The sequence below is a fragment of the Cannabis sativa genome, chromosome 8 (assembly GCF_029168945.1).
Source record: "Cannabis sativa cultivar Pink pepper isolate KNU-18-1 chromosome 8, ASM2916894v1, whole genome shotgun sequence".
NCBI lineage: Eukaryota > Viridiplantae > Streptophyta > Magnoliopsida > Rosales > Cannabaceae > Cannabis > Cannabis sativa.
Window position 1 is genome coordinate 44,695,319 of NC_083608.1, and position 22,781 is coordinate 44,718,099.

The following is a 22,781-nucleotide window of genomic DNA, read 5'->3' on the forward strand; positions in this document are numbered from 1 at the left end:
CAATGGGCGTAATAATGGTAATAATGGAGGCGCTGTGGAAGATCAAGCTAATGGCCGTAGCTTGAGAGATTACATTCTCCCTACTCTGACGGGAGTGCAGTCATGTATTAGGCCACCGGCAGTGGATGCAAACAATTTCGAGATTAAGCCTGCCATACTACAAATGGTGCAGTCTTCAGTCCAGTTTGGTGGACTCCCTTCTGAAGACCCCAATCTGCATCTATCGAACTTCATGGAGTTATGTCAGACCTTCAAAGTCAATGGGGTTAGTGATGACGCCATCCGTTTGAGACTGTTTCCATTCTCACTGAGAGAGCGAGCCAAGAGTTGGTTGATCTCCTTGCCACCAAATTCTATAGCAACATGGACAGACTTAGCAACAAAATTTCTGTCTAAATTCTTCCCTCCAGCAAAGTCTGCAAAGCTGCGAGGAGAAATAAACAACTTCTGTCAGCAAGATAATGAATCTCTCCATGAGGCTTGGGAGAGGTTTAAAGATCTAATCAGAAAATGCCTTCATCATGGCATAGAAAAGTGGATGCTGGTTCACAATTTCTACAACGGGTTGGTTGGTAACACTAGAACTCTGATAGATGCAGCAGCTGGTGGAGCTTTTATGAGAAAGAGTGCTAATGAGGCTTACGATCTATTGGAGGAGATGGCTCTAAATAATCAGCAGTGGCCAACTGAAAGGAGTCAAACTAAGAAAGTAGCTGGTGTGCTAGAGGTTGATGCTATCACAAAATTGACAGCTCAAGTTGAGGCCTTGACAAAGCTGATTGCAGGGCAAGCTAAACAAGCCCAAGTTATTTGTGAGATATGTGGAGGCAACCATCACTTTTCAGAGTGTCAGGCAGATGTGGATAATTTGCCAATGGATCAAGCAAAAGCCATTGGGAACTACTCCCAAAATAATAATTATGGGCACAACCAACGGGGGTTCTACCGAGAGAAATCGGCCCCAAAACCAACAACAAAGTCCTAGTGGCTCCAATATCCAAGCTGATTTATTGCTCCAATTCATGATGGAAACTAGAGCCTATATTAAAACTCTAGAAACTCAAATGGAACAATTGGCTACTCAAGTGGCAAACCAAGCTCAAGGAAATTCAGCTAGCACTAGTGAGGCAAAAGGAAAAGAGCAATGTAAAGCAATTTCCTTGAGGAGTGGAAAGAATTATGATGGGCCTGATGTGGTACAACCATGCAATGAAGAAGTTAAAGATCAATCAGCATCAACTCCAACACCAAAGGAAAAGAAGGCTACTGATAGCCCTGCACCACCACAACAGTCTCCACCAATCAGTATTGATCATCATGTGAAGATACCTTATCCTCAGAGACTCCGAAAGACCAATCTAGACAAGCAGTTTACAAAATTTATAGAGGTCTTCAAAAGACTACACATCAACATTCCTTTTGCTGAAGCCTTGGAACAAATGCCCCGTTATGTGAAGTTCATGAAGGAGATATTGTCTAAGAAGAGAAAAATGGAGGACTATGAAACAGTGGCATTAGCGAGGAGTGTAGCGCCATTTTGCAAAAGAAACTACCGCCCAAGCTTAAAGATCCGGGTAGTTTCAATATTCCATGCTCTATAGGGGGTTCGGTGGAAACTAAAGCTCTATGTGATCTGGGAGCAAGCATTAATCTAATGCCGTTGTCTGTCTTCAAAAGGCTAGGATTGGGAAAAGCAAAGCCCACAACAGTGACTCTACAACTAGCGGATCGTTCTCTAACTCATCCTCGTGGCATAATTGAAGATGTACTGGTGAAGGTTGGTAAGTTTATCTTCCCTGCTGATTTCTTAATTCTTGATATGGAGGAAGATTCAACTATTCCCATTATTTTGGGAAGACCATTCTTGGCCACGGGTCGAGCATTAATAGATGTTCAAAAGGGGGAGTTAAAGTTGCGAGTCCAAGATGAAGAGGTCAATTTTAATGTTTTTGCCCCAACTGACATTCCTACCTGTTGCAAGATTGAGGTGGTGAAGGGTTCTTTTGTTAAAACTGATAAGAAGAAAGCAAAGCCTAAAGAGCGACTTCGAACGATTCAGCGTCGTTGGAAAAGATTGATGTGTGGTAGTTCTGAAGGTGAGCTTACTCTTGTGCAAAACTTTGAAATCAACACTATTGGTGGTAAATTTTCTTCATTTAGTGCGAGGGCTCTTTTGAATGCAAAGGGTGGACTTGATCCCTTCTGATGGGGCTCAGGTAAGTTTCTCTCACCCTGGTTTATTTTCATACATTGGGGACAATGTGCATTTCAGTTTGGGGGGGGAGACTTAAATTTTTCAGTTCCAGTTTATTTGTTTTATTTGAGTTTGTTTTAGTTTTTCTTTTAATCTTGTGTGATAGCTAAATTGAAAGATTGATTGAATTGTTGTTATTCACTTGTGCAATGGATTAAAACATAACTGTGTGCTTGACTTGCAACTGTTTGAATTAAGATGGATGTGTGCTAGGAAGTGATTCATGTAGACTTAAAACATTTGCTAGTCTCACATATCACCTCTGTTTTATTTGGTTTGTGGAATGATTGATTGAACATGGAATAGAATTTGTTTGACATACTCTCTTGAAGCGAAATTCTTGTTGATTTTTGTTTGGAAAGTGATTTAGGCAAGTTTTCTTTGGAACGATTGAGCCTTTCAAGCCTACCTAAAAAAAAAAAAAAAAAAAAAAAGTTTTATCCTTAGTATACCTAAAGTTGAGCCTTACCCTGTTTTAAAAAAATTTTTTTTTTTTTTTCACCACTTAACTGAGCTGAATTCGTTATCTTAAACTCTTTTCACCCTGAACATACCTTATTATGCCATGAGCCTTGAAGCAAGTTTGGGGGGAATAAGTGCTGTAAGTGAAAAAAATATAAAGTGTAGGAATGAGAGATTGAAAAAAAATAATATTGTGTGTTGTGCCTATGGAAAAGAAAAAAAAAAAGAAAAAAATGTGGCTTCTTGAAAAAAAGTTAAGAAAATTATGAGGCACACACATAAGAAAAAAATTGCAATCTCTTATTTCTGTTTTTGGGATATATGGAAAGAAAGCAAAATAAATGTCTAGGCTTGCTTGGTTAATAGTGCTTATGGTATAGTATAGCCTAAATGACTTATCACCTACCCATGTACCTAAGCCATGTGATGTTAACCGAAAAAGACCTATTGATTCCAGATAGAAATTTGTCAACATTAGTGGAGAGGAGTATGTCATTCAAACTTATTGATCATGTGTTAGTGGGATGTTGGAAAGTTAGAACAGTTGTGATATTGATGGAAATTGCGATGCTTTATGTTTGTATGAATTACTTACTTGTAAACTGCACATTCAACTTAGTTCTTAGAGTTGGCAAGTTGAAATTCTGGTTATTGATGGATTGAAGTTGTGCAGGTGGTGGTAACAATTTAATTGTTGGAAAGTTCAGCTATCATTGTCAGTTTTTTTTAGTTTAGTCTTAGTTTACTCGGGGACGAGTAAAGAGTCAGTTTGGGGGAGTTTGTTAGGCTATTTTTAGCCTATGTTTTGGATCCAATTTATGTGCATTTTTAGCTGTGTTGGGACGGAATTACGCTTGTTTTCTATGTTTTCAGGTTCTTTGGAATAAAAGAGGTCTCGGGTGCAGAAATTCATTAAAAGACGTGCTGAGCCGAAGAAAACTCAATTTTTGAGTTTTTGTGCATATCTGGCCGCGACTAAACACAACTTGGCCGCGGCTAGATCTCGAGAATTCAGAAGCATCAGTCGCCGCGGCGATGAAGAGGCTCGCCGCGGCGAGTTACGAGATACAGAGAGAGCCTAAATTTGGCAATTTCTCGCCGCGGCGAGAGGAAGCTTGGCCGCGACGAGATCCCGTACGGACCAGGGGCATTTTCGTCCATCGAACCCTAAATTTCAATTATAAATAGAAAACTGCGATTGGAAGTCAGGGGGAAGCGATTTGGAACCCTAAAACACAGTAGAAAGCGGCAGGAAGAGCAGAAGAAATCAAAGTGAAGATCCAGAGTCAATCCACCAACAGTTTCTTTCTCTATTCCTCTTTAATTTCTTTATGTTGAATATTGCTATAGGAATGGTTATGGATTTGTTTCTGAACTAAATTTCCCATTTAGGGAGGATGATGATTGTTGTTTAATGTTTTCCTAGTTAATGTTTAATTACCATTCCTCAATTCTTGTGTGTGAAATTATCTTAGTTTGTTCTTAATTTCATGTTTAAGATTGATCACCTTGTGCATGTTCTATGATCTCAATTCAAAATCTGAAAAGTGAGAATTGAGAATGCTAAAATTAAGATAATCGATGTTCTATGTGAAACGAAAGTATTTACATGACTTATGTGACGAGTAGATTATTGCTTAATGCTGATTTCATGTTAGTTTAGTTAAGGAATTAATTAGATAACATGTGATTTAGAATCTAGAAGATCTGAAAGGAGCTAGGTTATTTTATAATCTGTCATTCACTCCAAGAATAAGATAGTAATTAATCATTAACAATTTGGGTAAACAACAACAGGATTCTCCTCCCTATTGTCTCATCTTGCTTAACTTTAAATTGTGTTATTAAGTTTTCTGAATTTCTTTCAAATTTTACTGTTTTTAAACCATAATTACTTTTGATTTACCGAATAGAATCATAAGTATAATTTAGTGGTACTTAATCCAATTCCCTGTGGGATCGACCTCACCTGTGTGAGATTTACTACTTGATTGCGTATACTTGCGTAGCGTTTAAAAATATAGCAACAATAGTTTCTTTCAACTATAAGTTGTTTGTTCTCAGCTCGTTTATCTCTTCATTATGAATACAAGTTTGGGAGCTTGAACTTATTAAATAAACTCATTTCTCTTTTCTCGATTTATGGTGCGAGGTTCTAGATCTTTTAGTATCGGTGGTGGAGGGTGCCTTATAGGAAAAAGAACTATTTGCCTTTGTGACCTGTTCCCACCATCAGGTGTGATGGAAGCGGTCGCCCCATCACGTTGTTCGTCCATCGAGACTTCCTCACGATGGTTGTCTTCTTGTCTCGATTAAGACCTTCGCCTGCTTGCACCTTCTCTCCTTCTTGAGGCATGCAAATGTTCACATCCTCTTCTCTTGTTGAGGCATGTGGCTATTAGCACCTTCTTCTCCAGCGACGGGTGATGGTGGGTCTCGCCTTGAAGTGATCAGCTGAGTGTCATCAAGGAAAACCCCTACATCTTGGAGACGAAGTGTGCGTCTAGGCATTTTGCAATGATTGTGTATAAGGAAACAACAAAGCCTTAGCCTGTCCTTTCCACGGACAATGCCAAATTGTTGACGGTGAGAACTCGTCAACAAACTTTTTAGCCAAAGAATAAAAAATTTAAAATTAAAAGTCAGAGATAAGATGAAGATGAATATGAAGTGCAAATTCAAATGACAATGAAATTTTAGAGTTGAGAGAAAAATTTCTTTCTATTGCTTTTAATGTGTTGATTACAAGACTGATTTTCTAACCTCTTCTCACATCTGAGAATAGGATATTTATAGGCTTTAATATCCTGGTACACAATATTGGTCCCTAGGGACATGATGACACTCATAGTCTACGAATTGTAGGTTGCAGGATGTGGCATTGCGCCTTATACCTTTTTCTAGTATCAAGTGGTCCTAGGTTGCAGGAGTGGTGACTGCTATGTACCCTTGGCCGGGCTATCAAGCTTTGCAGGTACGGTGCCTCTCCTACCTCCTTGCTTTCAAAGCTTGTAGAAAGCGTGATTATACACATTTCGCATGCGCTGTCATACTTTTTCATTTTTCTTAGTCTGGAAAATTTGATTAAGTATAGTTATGTCGTCATGGAATTGTGGAAGTTGCATGTCAAGTGAAATTTTGGAAAATGCATGTCGAGGGACACTCAAGCCATACATGCCTAGTGACTTGGCAATGTTCATGACGAGTGACATTCTATACCATGCATGCCGAGTGACTTCTAAACTATGCATGTTGAGTAACTTTGAGCATAGTATGCGTTGAGTGACACTCAAACCATGCATGCCTAGTGACTTGACATAGAATTATTAAAATTAGTTTTTTTTTTCTTTTTTTGCCCTATTCATTCAACATAGAATTATTAAAATTAGTTTTTTACTTCTTTTTTCAAAAAAATATATATATTTGGTATTTCTTTTTTCTTTGAAACATCAAAATAAAAAATACATTCATATGTTAAAAAATTGAACGGTTTAAATATTTCAATCAAATGTGCATTCAGATTCAAAAATCTGAATCTTGCTATTCTCACATATTCTTAAAAAAAAAGTATTCTTCTTGATGGTCACAATTTAATTTGTTATCTAATTTGATTACATGATTTTAACAATCAATTGTGAAAGAGATTTTGATAGAAAATCTCACTTATTTTGCACAAGATCTAATGATCCAAAAAGTTGAATATGGATTTGCATGCATCAATGGTAGGAGATACCTCGCCCTCTTTGAAAAAGATATGGTATAAAAGATAATGGAAAGTGAAAAAAAAAAAAAAAAGTTCAATAAAAAGGATGGTTGAAAGTGAAGAAGAGATATGAAAAAAAAAATGGTAGAAAGACTCTCTTGCATCATTTAATCTGACTCATCTAACTGACATATTAAAGTGACAATTTTAATTTAATCCTATTTTGAAAAGTAAATAAGTTAATTTAAAAATATAGATATGCTAACTGGAAGTCCTATTTATATTGGTGTTTTTTTTGTAAACGTAGTGCATGTAAATGTAATATCTTCTACCTTAAAACTCAATTGGTAGTGTTTTTTTATTTTAATACCAATTTTCGTAACATTATTTTTGCTATCTTCTTTTGAAAAATACAAACATGAATTTAAATATTTCTCATATCGCGAAATTTGAATTCACCCATTTGACTTTGTTCATAAACTTATGTTTGAACAATATTTAACAAAAAAAAAAAACAAACTTTTCAATGGTGACAAAATTTGAAGGAAAAATAATAATAATAGTTTGAGACTCCAAAAGAGAAGGACAAAAACAAAAATAGAAAAGATAGTGATTGGCGTCTCATTGATATTGCACACGCAAATATGGACCATATTCCATCGGCCCAAATATAATATCCATTTGCTGAGAAAAGTCAAAATTGTTAAAAGAAAGAGAAAATAATACAATATTCATGACTGGTTCCTTCAATAAATTCATAGCAAATACAAGTATCTTTCGGGGTCATGAATTTATATTCATGACTCTCATTTTTGACTGCCTTTCCAATAAAATATATAAATACAATATTAGATAATAACAACATTATCATTAACAACAACTTATAATAAATTACAATAAAAATATACAAAATTTAAACAACCTCATTAATTTCAACCGTCCCTGTTGCTTAATTTAATAAGCAATTTGCTAGAAAATATTACAAAAACTTACTTTTTATTTTGTTTTGTTTTGTTTGCAATTCTCTTTTAATCTGTATAACACCATAAACCATAAACACTTGAAAGTCAAGATGTCCGTACATTTCATTTTGACTATTTAGAAAGGATAAAAAAGTAGATCTTTTCTTTGAAATTTCTTCATCTTTTAACTGTGTTTGTTAACTTTATTCCATCCCATTCTAAGATCCAAGTCAATAAACCCATTTGTCAACCGCACATATTTTTCTCTGAGCTCCAATTTTTGATTGAGTACTAGAGCTTCTGTTCTGTTCTGGTTTTCCCTCGTTGAAGCTAAAACAACTAGGTAGCTTTTCTTTCAATCATTTCTCATATTATCATTCTTTTTTTTTTTTGTTCAATTTTTTGTATTAAATTGTTCCACTTTGGTTTTATGATTTTGGGTATTTGTTGATTTTCTCTTCTTTTATTGTTTTTCTCTTTATAGGGATAGGATTCCATTGTATTATCAAGAGGGTAACCAAATTTTTTGAAGGTTAAATGCTTTGTGGTTTTTCCATTAAAAATCTTTCTAGTTTGGTGGTGAAGGGTTTTGGAGTTCATCAAAGAAAGGTTTTTTATCTTGAGTCTTTGTGATTGTTCTTTTGGGTTTTGCTTCTTCTATGGCTATGGCAGATTTTAAATCTGTGTTTCCGGAGTTTGAAGGGGAAGATAAGTTAATTGCTGCGGCTAAACACATATCTAGGGAATTGAGCTCCAATAAGGGGCTTACAGATGAAGCTAGGAGAATTTTGATTAATCTTGGTACTCAATTGTCATCCATTTCCTTAACTGATGAGACTAAGAGTGAGAAGGTTTGTGAGATCAAAATGATTGAAAATCAACTTGATTCTGTTGAAGAGAAGGTTAGGATTTGGGAAACAGATCAGTCTATGATTTGGGATTCTGGGATGGATGAGTTTGATGAGTATCTTGATGCTGCTGAGGAGGCTAGGAAATTGACTCTAAGGTTAGAGAGTTTGTCTTTGAATCAAGATGAGGGTGGTGATGAAAAGAATGAGCTGCAAAGAAAGTCTTATGATATTCTTCAAACAACAATGGATAGACTTGAGGAAGAGTTTAAATACATACTTGTTCAGAGTAGCCAACCCTTTGAGCCTGAACACATGTCGTTTCGTTCGAGTGAGGAGGACACTCTGGATGAGAGCTCCATGAACTCTTTTGGGGATGATTCAGTTGAGGAATCTCTTCAAAGAGATAGTCTCAGCAGAATCTCTGATGAATTGATTGTGGATTTGGTCAATCCTGATGTGATTCCTGAGCTAAGAAGTATTGTGAATTTGATGTTCAACTCGAAATACGATCGTGAATGCATTCAAGCATATACTAATGTCCGGAAGGATGCTTTGGATGAGTGCTTGTTCATTCTTGAGATGGAGAAGCTAAGCATTGAGGATGTAATCAGGGCTGAGTGGGGTAGTTTGAACTCCAAGATCAGGAGATGGATTCGTGCTATGAAGATCTTTGTTCGGGTTTATCTTGCTAGTGAAAAATTGCTATGTGATCAGATTTTCGGGGAGCTTGGATCCATCAGTTCAGTTTGTTTTGTTGAATTATCAAAGACCTCAATGTTGCAGCTTCTGAATTTCGCAGAAGCCATGTCAATTGGCCCTCAAAAACCAGAGAAGTTGATTCGGATTATTGACATGTATGAGGTGCTTGCTGATCTCATTCCTGAAATAGAAGCCTTTTACGTGGAAGAATCTGGTTCTTCCATAACCATGGAATGTCATGAGGTTCTAAGCAGATTGGGGGACTGTGTGAAGGTGACTTTCATCGAATTCAAGAATGCCATTGCTTCTAACCACTCTGCAAATCCTATATCAGGAGGGGGAATCCATCCTCTAACCAGATATGTCATGAACTACTTAAGGACACTTACTGACTACAGTGAGACCCTCAACTTTCTTTTCAAGAACATTGATGAAGAAGTTGATCAGTTCACAATATTGTCTCCTGAAAGTAGTCCAACTTTTAGAGAAGAGGAGAAAAGAATTAGACTTTCCCCATTGGCTCAGAATTTAATGTCAGTAAGTGAAGTTCTTGAAGGAAACCTTGAATCCAGGTCCAAATTATACAAGGATGTTTCATTACAACACTTTTTCTTGATGAACAACATTTATTATATGACTCAGAAGGTCAAAGGGTCTGAACTAAGGCCTATATTTGGAGATGGTTGGATTAGACATCACAACTGGAAATTCCAACACCATGAAATGGACTACCAAAGAGCTAGTTGGGGTCCAATCCTTTCTTTATTGAAGGATGAAGGAATACAAAATCCTGGTTCGAACTCCGTCTCAAAGATTGTTCTCAAGGAGAGGTTCAGGAGCTTCTATCTTGCTTTCGAGGAAATTTACAGGACTCAATCAGCATGGATTATTCCTGATGCTGAGCTTAGAGAAGACCTGCGAATCTCGACATCTCTAAGAGTAATCCAGGCTTACAGGACATTTGAGGGAAGGCATTCTACTCACATTAGTGATAAGTACATCAAGTACAATGCTAATGATTTGGAGAATTATCTTTTGGATCTGTTTGAGGGATCACCTAAAATATTACACTGTCCAAGCAGAAGGTGATCTTGCTTAATGTATGAAACATAAACTTGTGTTTTTCAATTAGTCTTTTGCTAGCTCTTGTTTGATAAATAAACAGGGTTAGGACTTAGGCTGAGTGTAGTCTTTTCCCCCATTTAAGAACAAGGGGAGAGATATGATTGTTACCTTATTACTTCCATATACATGATGTTGTATGGTTTCAAAAGTTTACTGTTATCATTTGTTAATTCATATTTAATCAATCAAATAATATTTGGGACTAACTGGCTTGGATAAGTTTGGGAAATTTGTTTGTTCTTAGATATTTTTTTTTCTTTGAAATGTCTAACCAGGTCAAACTGTTGGCTCAACTGCCCAAAATGCCATTAAAAGCAATATAGATAAGCTTTCACAGGTCTTGTCTGGCACACTACTTTTGTAGAAATTGAAGCCAACTTGGTATTTGAACATTAAATACACATACCCAAGTGGGTTTTACTTGCATTGCATCTCATCAAGTTGATACTTCATGTCATTTTCATAAGTCGTGACTACAGTAATAATGGTTATATAGCCAACTGAGAAGGTAAATGACAAAAAAAAAATAACAAAACTAGAAACTAGAAAAAATCACTAGTACTTTATAATTTTGATGTACGTCAACACTGGACAAGAAAGGGAGTTTTTGTTTATTGATGAAGGAAAGGGAGTTTTTGTTTATTGATGAAGGAAAGGGAGCTTTTGTTGTGAGTGGGAAAGTCTCCATCTCAGCAATGGGGTCTGAGTCTGAGCTTGAAATTAACTTTCTTTCGTGTAAAATGGCCTACACAACCTACTCTTACTTGCCAGCATTTATATTTTTAATTGAGTAGTTTGCGGTATAAATACCCAATAAATACCTAAATTTAATTTGTTACGATAATAATACTTAAGTCATATTTTTTGAACTCTGTAAATATCTGAACATTAAATGTCAAATCATTATCCACGTGTTATTTTTTTATTGGTACATATAAATTATTTTAAAAAATAAAAATAAAAATTCATGACTTGGACCAATTAGAGATTACCACGTGGCAATTTATTTAATATTTAACAACTAAATACTTACAGAGTTCTAAAAATATAAATTAAGTATTATTGCCGCCAAAAATTAAACTTAAGTATTTATTTGCAACTAAAAGTTAAACTTAAGTATTTATGATGTAGTAGTGCTCAATCAAAATTGTAATGGTCAAATGGTCCAACATGTTGACCATTGCCGCATGGAAAATTTGCCAAATGGCACCAGAACTGGCCAACTTGGAAAAGGATTAATTCTGACTTTGGGACATAGAAAATAAATCAAAATGAGATGCCATGGAAGTGGTTAATTCAATGAGCTTACAAACAATTCTTCTGATTGACAGACTATTATTTTCTAATTTCCAGTGTGGCAGTGTGTTAGTAAAAACAACTGCCAATGAAAGTTTTGACTTTTCATGTGAGACAGAATTGTTGTTACCCCATTTAATTGGACCATAAAGTGATGATGAACTATTTTTGAAAGATGTTTAACATTCTTCGTTGAACATGAATTAAAAAAAAATTGTTTCTTAAGCAACCAAAATATTGAAAATCGTTTAAAGCACTAATTACCAGAAGAAAAACAAACTATTGGGGTCAGAAATTTAAGCTAATAAAAAAGAAACCTTATGAATGACCAACAGTTTATTATTTTATTTATTTAATCTAAAACTCCAATAACAAAACGTCACATCAAAATGGCTAATGATTTCCTATATTAGCATTTCTCAATAGAAAAGTATAATTTCAAAAGATGAGATCAGTAGTGATGTAATGATGTGATCAGGTCGTGATTATGTATATGTTAAAACATTATATTATCTAGTAAAAACGATAACGAAAGCTTATAGTGATGAAAAAAGGAAAACCTTACCCTTACAACACAGGACGTCTCCTTTCTTTTTCCTGGGCTTAACATGGAAGTTAGTCATTTACACGTACGGTCAAAAACTAATTCCCTCTCCCTCTCCCTCTCCCTAGCAAAAAATCGAAAAGAAGAAACGAAAAAAAAAAAAAACAAAACAAAAGGAGCTCCATCTGCATGGATTTCACAATCTTCGATCGACAACAATCAACCAGTTCCAACAACTGATAGTTCATAAAGCCCAGAATGGTTTCCGAGCTGCCATAGAAACTGAAGTTTCCCTAGAGGACTCTTTGCTAGTTTCCTCAGAGCCATTGTCTTCCTCGTGGTCGTCGTCGTCATCATCATCATCATCACCGTATTCCATTAGCTTTACCAAAGTATCTGAAATAATTAAGGGTATAAGATAAAACTACCGATATACTTGAATCAAAACACATTGGAATACAACCTTGACATGAACGACTGTTGTGATCCATCCCAAGATTACCATAAATCATGCCATGTTAAACTAATCAAAGAGTTTGTCTACATACCAGGGACGGAATCGGATTTAGTTTTGCTTAGGATATTGGCCTTGTCTTGTGTTTTCACAGAAGATGATGAAGCAAATTTTGGCGGGGGAGGTGGAGGAGCCATAGTTCTTGGTGGGGGAGGTGGAGGAGCCATGGTTCTTGGCGGGGGAGGTGGCATCTCACGTGATGCCGTTGATAGCAACATCTTTGGAGCTGGCATAGTTGACACATTTCTAACATCCACATCTGTTGATACTTGAGCTGCTTGTAAATGTTCTGAACCCTGCAGAGTTAGAAGAAAAAAAAGTACAAAAAAAACACTAGCTACCTTAAATTCAGTAGATAATAGAAGCATTCAAGTTGATAACATATCTTAAAAGTTAAAAGTTAATAAGCAACACTGGGGAAAAAAAAAACACATTTATCAGAAATATGCATAAATACATACACACATGCATAGGTACATTTCCAGAATCATAAGCTGGAAATGGATCACACAAGAAAATGTAACCAAAGAAATGGAACCAAAGGAAAAGTAACACATCATGAAGTGCAAATGCTCGACGGAAAAAAATGAAAACCATCACTCATCTGAACCCTGTTAATTTTCTTCTTCAGCATGTATGTATGCAAGATAAGCTAAAAGAAATTCTTAAAAGAAAAAAAGCTACATTCTTAAGACTACCAAATCATACAAGCTAGGACCTAGGAAATACATCTCTAGCAAAGGTTATGAGCTCATTTAGAATTGTTTTCTTGACAAAGCGAATGTGAATGTCCATTAATCAATATAAGGTGATAGTATTTTCATGCACAGAACACTTTTCATTGTTAACAACTCCCTCGCCTCACATAAAATTGTACTTCCTGTAACTATGAGATGAACTTATTTCCTAAAACTAAGCTTCCCTCCTAAACAATATTTAGGGGCTTGCAAACTGTAGCAATTGCTATGTAGCTACTCAAAATAGACATGGAACCTCAAAACATTTTGGGAGCAAACTACATGTGACTGCTCATCTTTGAATTCACAGAATCCTACGAAAATAATAAGAGCTAGCCTGTGACTTCTCTGTCCATCCTATAAATGAGTTCCCCAACATCAAAAACATGGATTGTGACTGCTCATCAAGAAAGCAAATGTTGGAATAGCAAATAAGAAAACAGAAAATATAGAATCCACTAAAATAATCAGCATGAATGAAACTATAATTAGTTGATGATAAACACTTAAGTGCGGCCTCTTCAGTGGCACCTCCAGATATAAATGCCCTGAAACAATACAAACCAATAGTCCGATAGAGAGGTCCACTATCGGCAAGTTAGCTCGACAGAAGGTCAGAGAAAATACCTGGAATAGTGAGTACGTCAGCACAAAATGATAATATAATATATCAATGGAAAATATAAATTCAATTAATTACAATTTAAAACACTAACAAGATAATATGTGGACTAAAGAGAGACTTATAATATACTATGCGGACTAAAGAGACTTATAAGATTATATGCGGACGTAATATTGATATTGTTGTGATGACAAATAGCATGTATGCTAGTAAGCTACTATGGATACTAAACTATCCAGTAGGTCCTACTAATATCACCAAAAAATATATAAATAAATAAAAACTCCCAAAATCCAAACTTTTCAGAAAATTCAATGCCAATTTGTTGTTCAAAAATATCAAACAATGCTACTTAATACAGGAGCGTTTTAGCTGCATTCTTTTAAGGACATTATAGCATATTAACTATGACAAAGTAGACTGAATTAAATATATATTTATTCTAAAATTTTGTCCTTTTCACTCTTCGTCCATATTTTTCCTTAAAAGGTCTTTAAAATGCTAGCAATTATGCTTGCATTTCATAGCTGCACTGAAAGACCCAAATGCAGAAAATGAAAAGGTACCTGAATGGGCTTTGCAAAACCTTTTGAACCAATTGGTAGTTCCTGAAACTTTCGTCTTTGGGGAAGCCGTTTCTCCTTCTCAAAGTTGGAATTGCGCAGCATAGATTCATTTGGTTCTGATATTATGGGGGAAGCAGTAGAACTGACAGGACAAGTTGACTGTCTAAGTGCTAGAGCAACTTGTTGCAAAGGTGTGGCCTGAGGATATATCCCACAATATCCACTATAGCTTGTTCCTCCAGATAACATAGGCAGGGAATGGCTAACTGGGTCTACCTGAGACTGACCACAGTTTAACAACCCTCCAGATTGAGATGTCTTCCCTTGAGGAAAGACAGAAGTGATCCCAGCGATCCTAACTGAGGAAACTGGAGATATTGGAGAAACAACCATTGTCGTTGAAGTGGTCAAACCAGCAGTTGAGCTTGTACTTGCTTCTAAATTACTCACAAAATTCTGAATTCCAGCCAACAACTGCTGTGGTGGGGGAACAGCACTGTATACCTGCTGTGGTGGTGGAACAGCACTATAAACCTTAGAAGAAGAAACCCTGTAACAGCACAAAAATGATCACAAGTTATCTTCTATACATGGTATAAATAAATATAGGGCAAAAACAAAATGATAGCCATGAGCAATATCTTTGTAACAACCCAAGCCATTGGATCCTTGAAACATAAATTTAGTACCCACAGAAGAGTCACTCCACAGTAGGTGAACAGATACTTGATGAAAATATATTAGAAAGACAGCTAAATGCTTTATACATATAATACAACAAAAATCTTACACACAATGCTCCATGTTATGTGAAATGCACCTTACTGAGGAAAATATACACACCAAGCTTAAGCCCATGCAATGATCAGAATACACGAATGCATTACTGATTTGTACAAGATGCTAACCTGGAAACACCACACTCTATGCTGATGGTATCCAAAAGGTTTTCTGACAAACGCCTAGCATCTTCAAGACTTTTAGAACTGTGGCTTGACAAGAATAAATGCAGCTGCTGTTGTTCTTCTAGAAGAAAAAAATAATGCACACTAGTTACATCAAGTATAAAAGGTCCAGAGCAACAGTACAAATTAAAGTCATATTGCATGAGTTAGCACCTTCAATAGGCAGGCTTCCAGTACTTCCTGAACCACGACCTCTGAGGATGACCGTAGCTCCTGTTTCATTCATAATGTGATTTATATACTGGTCCTGTATGTACAAAACCGAACCACCACCAACACAAAAAAAAACAATCCTCCCAATTGTATGGAGATGTCAGAGAAAGCTCCAAAGATTAGAATCTCTCATCTTCATCATGTACATTATAACTATAAAACATAATACGAAGGAAAAATGCAGGAAAATGCAGAAAATACTAAATGTTACAGACAGCCTTATGGCAGAGATCTCAAACAGTGTGTGACTGAAGAGAACCTCAACTGCTAGCATAAATTGCAGAGTAGAGTATTTAAAAAGGTAATCTATTTTTATCAGCTTCTAGAAACATCGACGGGGAAACTATAGCTGATATTCTAATCATGGAGAAGACACTACCAAATCCATCAAATTATGGTCAAAATTATAGGATTTGGAGAATGGACAGAGGAAGGGTTGACGGGGAGCTTACATTTGGGCCGCGAATACGAGCAGCAATGTTTAATGAAGGGTCTGCATCAAAACCCAAAAATATGGACATGCTCAGTGCATGAGTGCCCTGATTCAAAGAGAAGAGTATTAGTCATCATTACACATTAGCATATAAAAGCTGCTAAGGTGATTCAAACGTACCTTTGTTCCATTGCTCAATGGATGAAGAGTGGAACTTATTGCCTGTACATTTTGATCCGGTTTCAGCATTTCTTCCACCATGGCAGCTGCACGATCAACAGCTAAAATTCTCTCAGCCATGTCTTTTAACTGCAAAAGACGTCATTGTAACAAAACCAAAAGCATACTCATTTCATTATAAGTATCAAAAATCAAATTTTAAACCATATGTTGCTGGTTAAACATGAAACAAGGGTATAAGCAGACGGCATCCCATCAAAACTTAAACAATTTCTACTACTTATAACATTATGCACAATCATAAACAAGCCCCTGCCATAAAAAGATGAACAATATAACGAAAAAATAAAATTTTCAGATACTCATTTATACTGTATATAAAAGTGATAAATCCATACTTGAGCCCCAGCAGAGATGTGAAGATACAATGGCTTTTCACCATCACTAGGTGCATTTGGCGGACGATACTTGCCTCTGCAAAGGCAATTAAGTAAATGAATTAATTACACGCAAGATACATGACCATGAGAGTTCCTTTGGTCTTCTAAGAAAACTACAAACCTGGTTATCACTACAGCACCAGTGCACCTCTGAATCTGCAAGTCAAATATCATGATCAATTAGTGTCACAAAAAAGACTAAACTGAATCAGAAGAGCACCTATTAATGGCGATTCATTTAATCTCAAGAAAAAAGCTTGAATTAATCACCTCCTCTTGTGTTTGACGCTTAGTAAGCTTGTAGCGAACAGTAGACTCTGCCTCGTTTATTACAATTTCTCGTGCTATTAACTCATCTTGGACCTTTGGCTAAATAGAAAACCATTTAAAAACAGATAAATAATTGAGAAACAAATACAAAATTCAACAGCAACATTGTTAAGAGTTTAGAATATTTAATTGAGGCTGTGCAGCACAGCATTTGCAAATATGAAATTCGCTCAAGATAAACAAAAATGTATATTATTTGTGTGTGTGTGTGTGTGTGTGTGTGTGTTTTCATTCATATAATAGATACTGAAAAATTTATTGATGTAACACATGCAATACAGTACAAATAGAAAATAAGGTAAAATCCAAAGAAGTAACTATCATAATGTTATTTAAAAAGTTCAAAACACACAAAACTAAGAAAGTAAGTCACACTCAGGATTCAATTACAGCAAATTATTTAACTAGCTAAAGTAAAGTCTACAAACTAACAAACTAGGGGGGTGGGGGGGAGGAGATGATGACGATTTTCCTCAACCCCTAAAAAACCTGCTTTTCTGGGTAAAATTAACCACTGCTAAGTGTTAGCTATTTCCAAAATTTACATACATAATCAACCAATATAAAATACAGAAAGAGGAGTGATCAGTACTAAATTACAATGTTTCAAAGCAACAGGCATATTATTGTGGGAGTTTTTTAGTAACTTGGTGTACTGTTAGTCTCATCTAGAAGCCTGATAGTTAAAACAGGTATGTCTAGTCAGCTCTCGAGGTAGTTAAGTTAGTTAACTACTCGGGTACCCCTCATATTGAGTTGCCTATATAAGGATTTGTGTATTACTTCTCTAGGTGACGATTTAGAGAGTGGATTTAGATGAAAAACAGATTGTATTGTGTGAGGAGGAATGCTAAAGAGATAGTGTGTGTTTGATCACTATACTCTCAAATGTGAGTTGATTTGTAAAGTGGATGACATCAATGTTCCTTCCGGAAATTAGTCACCACAAAAAAGGGTGATGTCATTAAACCTTGTCTCAAATTCATTTAGTTTTAACTAATTAAATTCTGGTTTTATGTTCATTACTTGATCATTGCATTTGAGTACTACAATTCTTGTTTTATTTTGATTCTTGATAGGTGTTAATTCACCACAATTACAAATGAAGAAATTAAAAAGTGGAAGGTGGGAAACAAAATCTGGGATCTTACTTGAACTATCTTTGGGACCATAGCAGCAATATGTTGCTGTATCAAAGGGGGTGAAATGACCTGGGTTACATTACTACAGCTAGCCATAAGTGGGTTCATCAATAGAGCAGATGAAACAGGAGTTGCACCAGGAACTGTAATCCCACCACCCAGAGATCCAATTACACCCAATGGCACAATCCCAGGAACTGTAAACCCAGCTGAAACCAATGACTCTGCAGGCTGATCCCATTTCCTTTTCTTTCTGTAAAATAATTGCTAAATATTAAAATTTTGTGGCAAAAATCATAAATCAACTTCAAACCCTTAAAGATGAAACATTTCCACGCAAATACTAATCCCCAATAATGAATATTGACAAATAAATGAAATTGAGACACTTCCATAAACTCTAAAACTTAGGGTTTGAAAATTGAAAGGGGATTAAGGGTAGGGTACATACCTTTGCCTTGTTTGTGATGATTCGTCCGAAGTAACTGTGGGGACTTTCTCCTCTGCCATTGTTGATAACAAATAATTGGTTTGTTTTCTGGAATTTTGTTGTTGGATACTGAGAAAGTACTAGTGAAATTATTTTTGGTATTTTTGGGAAAAATAAAAACATTTAATGCAGAAATATAGTATGGCTGGAATAGCTCAGATGGCCAGAGCGTGGCTGTTAGCCACAAGGTCGGAGGTTCGAGCCCTCCTTCGAGCGTTTTTTATTTTAATGTGTTCTTATTATCGACTGTTTTTAAAAAGACTGGGGCATTCCGAGAATTGAACTCGGGACCTCTCGCACCCTAAGCGAGAATCATACCACTAGACCAAATGCCCTTTAATGAGAAGACTTGCTTTGTTTATCAAAATGTACTAAAAGCATATTTGGTTTGTTATCATTGTAATGAAATCATGATTGCAATTCTAGCATTTTTTTTTTACTTTTAACTCTTGTGATGGTATTTTATTTTATTTGTATGAAAATGATTACATTTTTATATTTGAATCCTTATGACAATTACTTAACATATTATATAGTTATATTACTCTTATTTTATACTTTTTCTTACTAAGAAGAATAATTTTGTCAATTTACCACCTATTCAAATATTCATTGGAATAACAAACTAAATATAATAATCAATTTTTATTACAACTCTTATTCCATTATGCAATCTATATTTTCGAAGATGGCCATGTGTACTTTCATAATCCAAACTAATCAACACAGGCCTAACTATGGGCTAAGCTTGTAAAAGGAGTTGAGTCACAGCTCCAGATCTAAGGCAACTCCAATTATCATAAGAATTGAGTTTCCTAGATTTTGGAAGGACATTTTACCCAGATAGAGATAGAAAGCCTAACATGGACAGCATCCGAAATCTCTAAGTGGTACTTCTGAAAGAGCAATTAAATAGGTGTCCAGAAGATGGCTGATATGGCGCTCCATTAATTTTTCATCCCTTGATATTAGGACCATGTTCCCTACGATAGACCCTAAGATTGCAAGTACCATAAAAGTAAACATGCCTTTTGTCCAATAGCCATTACTTTAGGGGTGTTCAATAAAATTTACAAACCGCTCAACTCGAATAAACCGCCCAAACCAAATCAAATAAACCAATAAAAAAGTCAACCCGAAATAATAAAAAATAAGAAGACCTAAAGGCGATACCCTTGAGGGATTAATTGGTACGAGGCAAAGTCCTACAAAAACTAAAAAATCTATAAAATAATTTTGCGACGGAGCATCGCTATAGACATTAGGTGAGTCTGGATCCACGCCCCAAATCCTCCATAATTATGGTTGGGGGTTTTGGTTTCTCGGGCCAAGCGATGAAAAACCCCAAGCTCTCGGGGCACGATTCCATTCTCATCTACGATAGTGCCCAAGTGATGGAGACATCCCATTGACGAGTGCAATTCTTATGCTTCCCAACCAGTGGCTCGATGCATATAGTTCGTGATTGGGAATGGATGCTATATCACCACTGATAATGGCACCACAGGGTATCGTGGGGGCCACAACCTCAGAAGAGGAAGTGTCTTGAGCTTCAAGATTCGATATTTTGGTCTCAGAGTAAAGTTCTAATATTTCTTTGTCGAATGCGTGAAAACTATGTTTATGAAGATCCCTCAAAATGTCACTCATTTGAAAAAGCAAGAATTCATCCAGTAGTTAGCCCCTATATCAAACCCTAAATAAGAAAAGGAAAAAGGGGTCCCCTAAAAGGAAGTTACACCACTCAAGAATCCTTCTGACACCCTGCAATTAATGGCATCAAAACCGAATAAGAAATTGAATCATTTTCATCTTGAAAAATTGCAAAACACACTGCTCGAGTATAGTCTAGTTGGGCAATGGATGCCTCTTGTCTATTCTTCTCCGCGAGTATAGTCGACCGAGAGAAGGGTACAGGAGGACTGCCGGAGCATAACACACTGCTCGAGGCTAAAAATATTGTATATGCATTTAATACAACATGGAGAAGAGCATCCAACACTTTATGCTGAATAGACGTGCTTAAGAGTTTAAACCCATAATTTTTAAATTTCGCGAGACCCCATACAATACATCAATTGACAACTGCATAAATGACCTGTCAAGTCATAAATAAGGGATAAGTCAAAATCCCACTAAACACCAATAGACAATCCAAATACATAATAAAAGTAGGCAATCATGCTCTAAGATTAGATTTGAGAAATTATGCAAAGCATGATTCATACAAACACGGCAATAGTGATATTTTTACCACTGTAATGAGCCTATAAATACACCAATGAATGTACAGAAAAAGGGGCAGTTCGAAAATTCTCTGTAATAAACACTCTCATTAATATAACAACTCGTGTACTAAGACTCATTAATGACGCAACTATTTAAGAATATTCTCTTTTAACATTCATTAATTACTTCACACAGATTTAATTATTGGTTGCTCAAAATCTCACTCAACAATTACAATTATTAACTATAAGGTTTTTAGTTATAAAAAAATATAAAGTTTTTAACATGTTGAGCTTTCAGAATATATTATTCGTGCTTATGTATCATATATTTCGTGCCTGTCGTGTCATATTGTGCTTAAATTTATATATTCCGTGTCTTGTCGTGTTTGAGCCTATATTATTCGTGTAAATTTATAGTATTGTATCGTATTGTACCGAAATTTATATTTTTTGTATGCAATCATACTCATGCCTTTCGAACTAGTACCGATTTCATATTGTGTAAAAAAATTCAGTTCCTACTCACAACACTAAATCTAATATCACTCACTAAAATTGAGTGGGCTCCACCATAAAAGAAATCTTCTAACAGTTTATGTAATTATACATATTAAATAAATAGTATCAGAATGTATGAATAAAAAAATCAAAATGTCTCGATTGTCGAGGCCCCCAAGTGACAGCGGTGTCACCTTACTCTTGTTTGGCCATGTAACACATTTTAAATAAGAGGATTGCTATAAGAGCAGCTCCAAGAAACTATAATTAAAAAGTTTCAAGTTGCATTTGTCTTAAGAGACATCAATTACTTCATCAAATTTGTTGTGTGACTTTTTTTATATATATTATTATAAAATTAATATTTAATTATTATGTGTAAATTAAAATGTACCCTTATTTATTTCATTATCATAGAAACTTTATTAGTTTCTTTTTTCTATAGTCGTGTACATTATAATTATTTAAAACATTCAGTAAAATTTTAAGAAATTTAAGAAAATTTAACACGCTAAAAATAAAGTACAAACTGTTAGTTGCATGCATGGCTCTTTTTATTTTATTAAAAAATTAATATAATAATAAAAAATATTTTTAGTGTAATTTTTAGTATGGTGGTTGGAGTAAAAATAGCTTTTGACACTAAATTTAATGATAGTGTGACACTAAATTTAGTGTATGGATTGGAGATGCTCTAAGAGATAATACCGTAATTGGTTAATAATATTTTATAATGGTTATTAAATTAAATTACATGGAACTAAATATTTAATTGCACTAATAAAAAATATACATCATGAGAGGTGACCTGATACATTTTAATAATGGGTTCCAATAAATAGTATATAGAACCGTTAATCAATTATAAGACTATTTCCAATAAAAGATGTAAAAATTGAGCTATATTCGATAAAAAAATAGTTTTGTGATATTTTACATCAAGTTTAACTATTGTGCTCTAATATATAATTATAAATGAGATAATTTAAAAAAATACAAAAACAACAAAAATATAGTTTGTAAGTAGTTTTTAACATTTTTAATATTTTATTGTATAAAAAATAATATTTTGGTGTATTTTTATGTTGTATTATTGTTATTTTGTTACTGATTTTTTGTTATTTTTATATTATTTTTTATGTTGTTTCGTTGTTGTTTTCTTGATACTTTTATGTGGTTTTCTTATTATTTTTTTGTATTTTTGTAGAATACTGTAAAAATATAAAAAAAAAAAACCTTTGAACGTAATTTTTTTTATATATAATTGGTGTTTTATGTAATTATTTTATTACAAATTTTAATAAAAAATTTAGTATATCATTTAATGCTCATATAATAATTTATAAAATAATAATATACAAATATAAATTATTTAAATGCAAAGGAGCATGTTAACTAAAATTTAATAATATATTTTTTAAAAAATAATATAATAATAAATATAAAAACATAATACTTATGTGATGTATATTTTAAATCATGTTATATTATGATTTAAATTTGAATTATTTTTTGTTATGT

At 34.7% G+C, this 22,781-nt stretch overlaps 2 protein-coding genes and 2 non-coding genes across 6 annotated transcripts; 1 reads left to right on the forward strand and 3 right to left on the reverse strand.

Annotated features, from left to right (window-relative positions):
- Positions 1 to 421: 421 nt before the first annotated feature.
- Positions 422 to 528, reverse strand: LOC115701652 (small nucleolar RNA R71). The gene has a single exon (XR_004008643.2). It is a non-coding gene; the product is annotated as a small nucleolar RNA R71 (small nucleolar RNA).
- A 6,894-nt stretch (positions 529 to 7,422) lies between these two features.
- LOC115700503 (exocyst complex component EXO70E2) lies at positions 7,423 to 10,262 on the forward strand. The gene is made up of 2 exons (XM_030628047.2): positions 7,423 to 7,724; positions 7,866 to 10,262. The coding sequence occupies exon 2, from the start codon at positions 8,041 to 8,043 to the stop codon at positions 10,018 to 10,020; it is 1,980 nt and encodes a 659-aa protein (XP_030483907.2). The 5' UTR covers positions 7,423 to 7,724; positions 7,866 to 8,040; the 3' UTR covers positions 10,021 to 10,262.
- A 1,579-nt stretch (positions 10,263 to 11,841) lies between these two features.
- LOC115699304 (protein RIK) lies at positions 11,842 to 18,745 on the reverse strand. 3 transcript variants are annotated; one of them, XM_030626640.2, is made up of 12 exons: positions 18,493 to 18,741; positions 18,051 to 18,294; positions 16,840 to 16,938; positions 16,691 to 16,725; positions 16,528 to 16,603; positions 16,130 to 16,258; positions 15,969 to 16,055; positions 15,457 to 15,550; positions 15,247 to 15,361; positions 14,339 to 14,888; positions 12,445 to 12,706; positions 11,842 to 12,292 (listed from the first exon to the last, which is right to left on the reverse strand). In XM_030626640.2, the coding sequence occupies exons 1-12, from the start codon at positions 18,549 to 18,551 to the stop codon at positions 12,141 to 12,143; spliced, it is 1,902 nt and encodes a 633-aa protein (XP_030482500.2). In that variant the 5' UTR covers positions 18,552 to 18,741; the 3' UTR covers positions 11,842 to 12,140. The 3 variants fall into 3 exon arrangements, with proteins under 3 accessions (XP_030482500.2, XP_030482499.2, XP_030482502.2); XM_030626639.2 differs by having other exon boundaries at positions 15,247 to 15,364; positions 18,493 to 18,740; XM_030626642.2 differs by lacking the exon at positions 11,842 to 12,292 and having other exon boundaries at positions 12,509 to 13,774; positions 15,247 to 15,364; positions 18,493 to 18,745.
- Positions 18,746 to 18,794: 49 nt separating this feature from the next.
- Positions 18,795 to 18,866, reverse strand: TRNAP-AGG (transfer RNA proline (anticodon AGG)). The gene has a single exon. It is a non-coding gene; the product is annotated as a tRNA-Pro (tRNA).
- Positions 18,867 to 22,781: the final 3,915 nt, after the last annotated feature.

Excerpts from the sequence above, each read along its gene's own strand:
- LOC115700503 (XM_030628047.2), top strand. The coding sequence starts at position 8,041 with ATGGCTATGGCAGATTTTAAATCTGTGTTTCCGGAGTTTGAAGGGGAA.
- LOC115699304 (XM_030626639.2), bottom strand. The coding sequence starts at position 18,551 with ATGGCAGAGGAGAAAGTCCCCACAGTTACTTCGGACGAATCATCACAA. Across the intron at positions 15,551-15,968 it reads CTCGTATTCGCGGCCCAAAT|GACCAGTATATAAATCACAT; the intron begins GTAAGCTCCCCG and ends TTGTACATACAG. Across the intron at positions 12,293-12,444 it reads TAAATCCGATTCCGTCCCTG|ATACTTTGGTAAAGCTAATG; the intron begins GTATGTAGACAA and ends TAATTATTTCAG.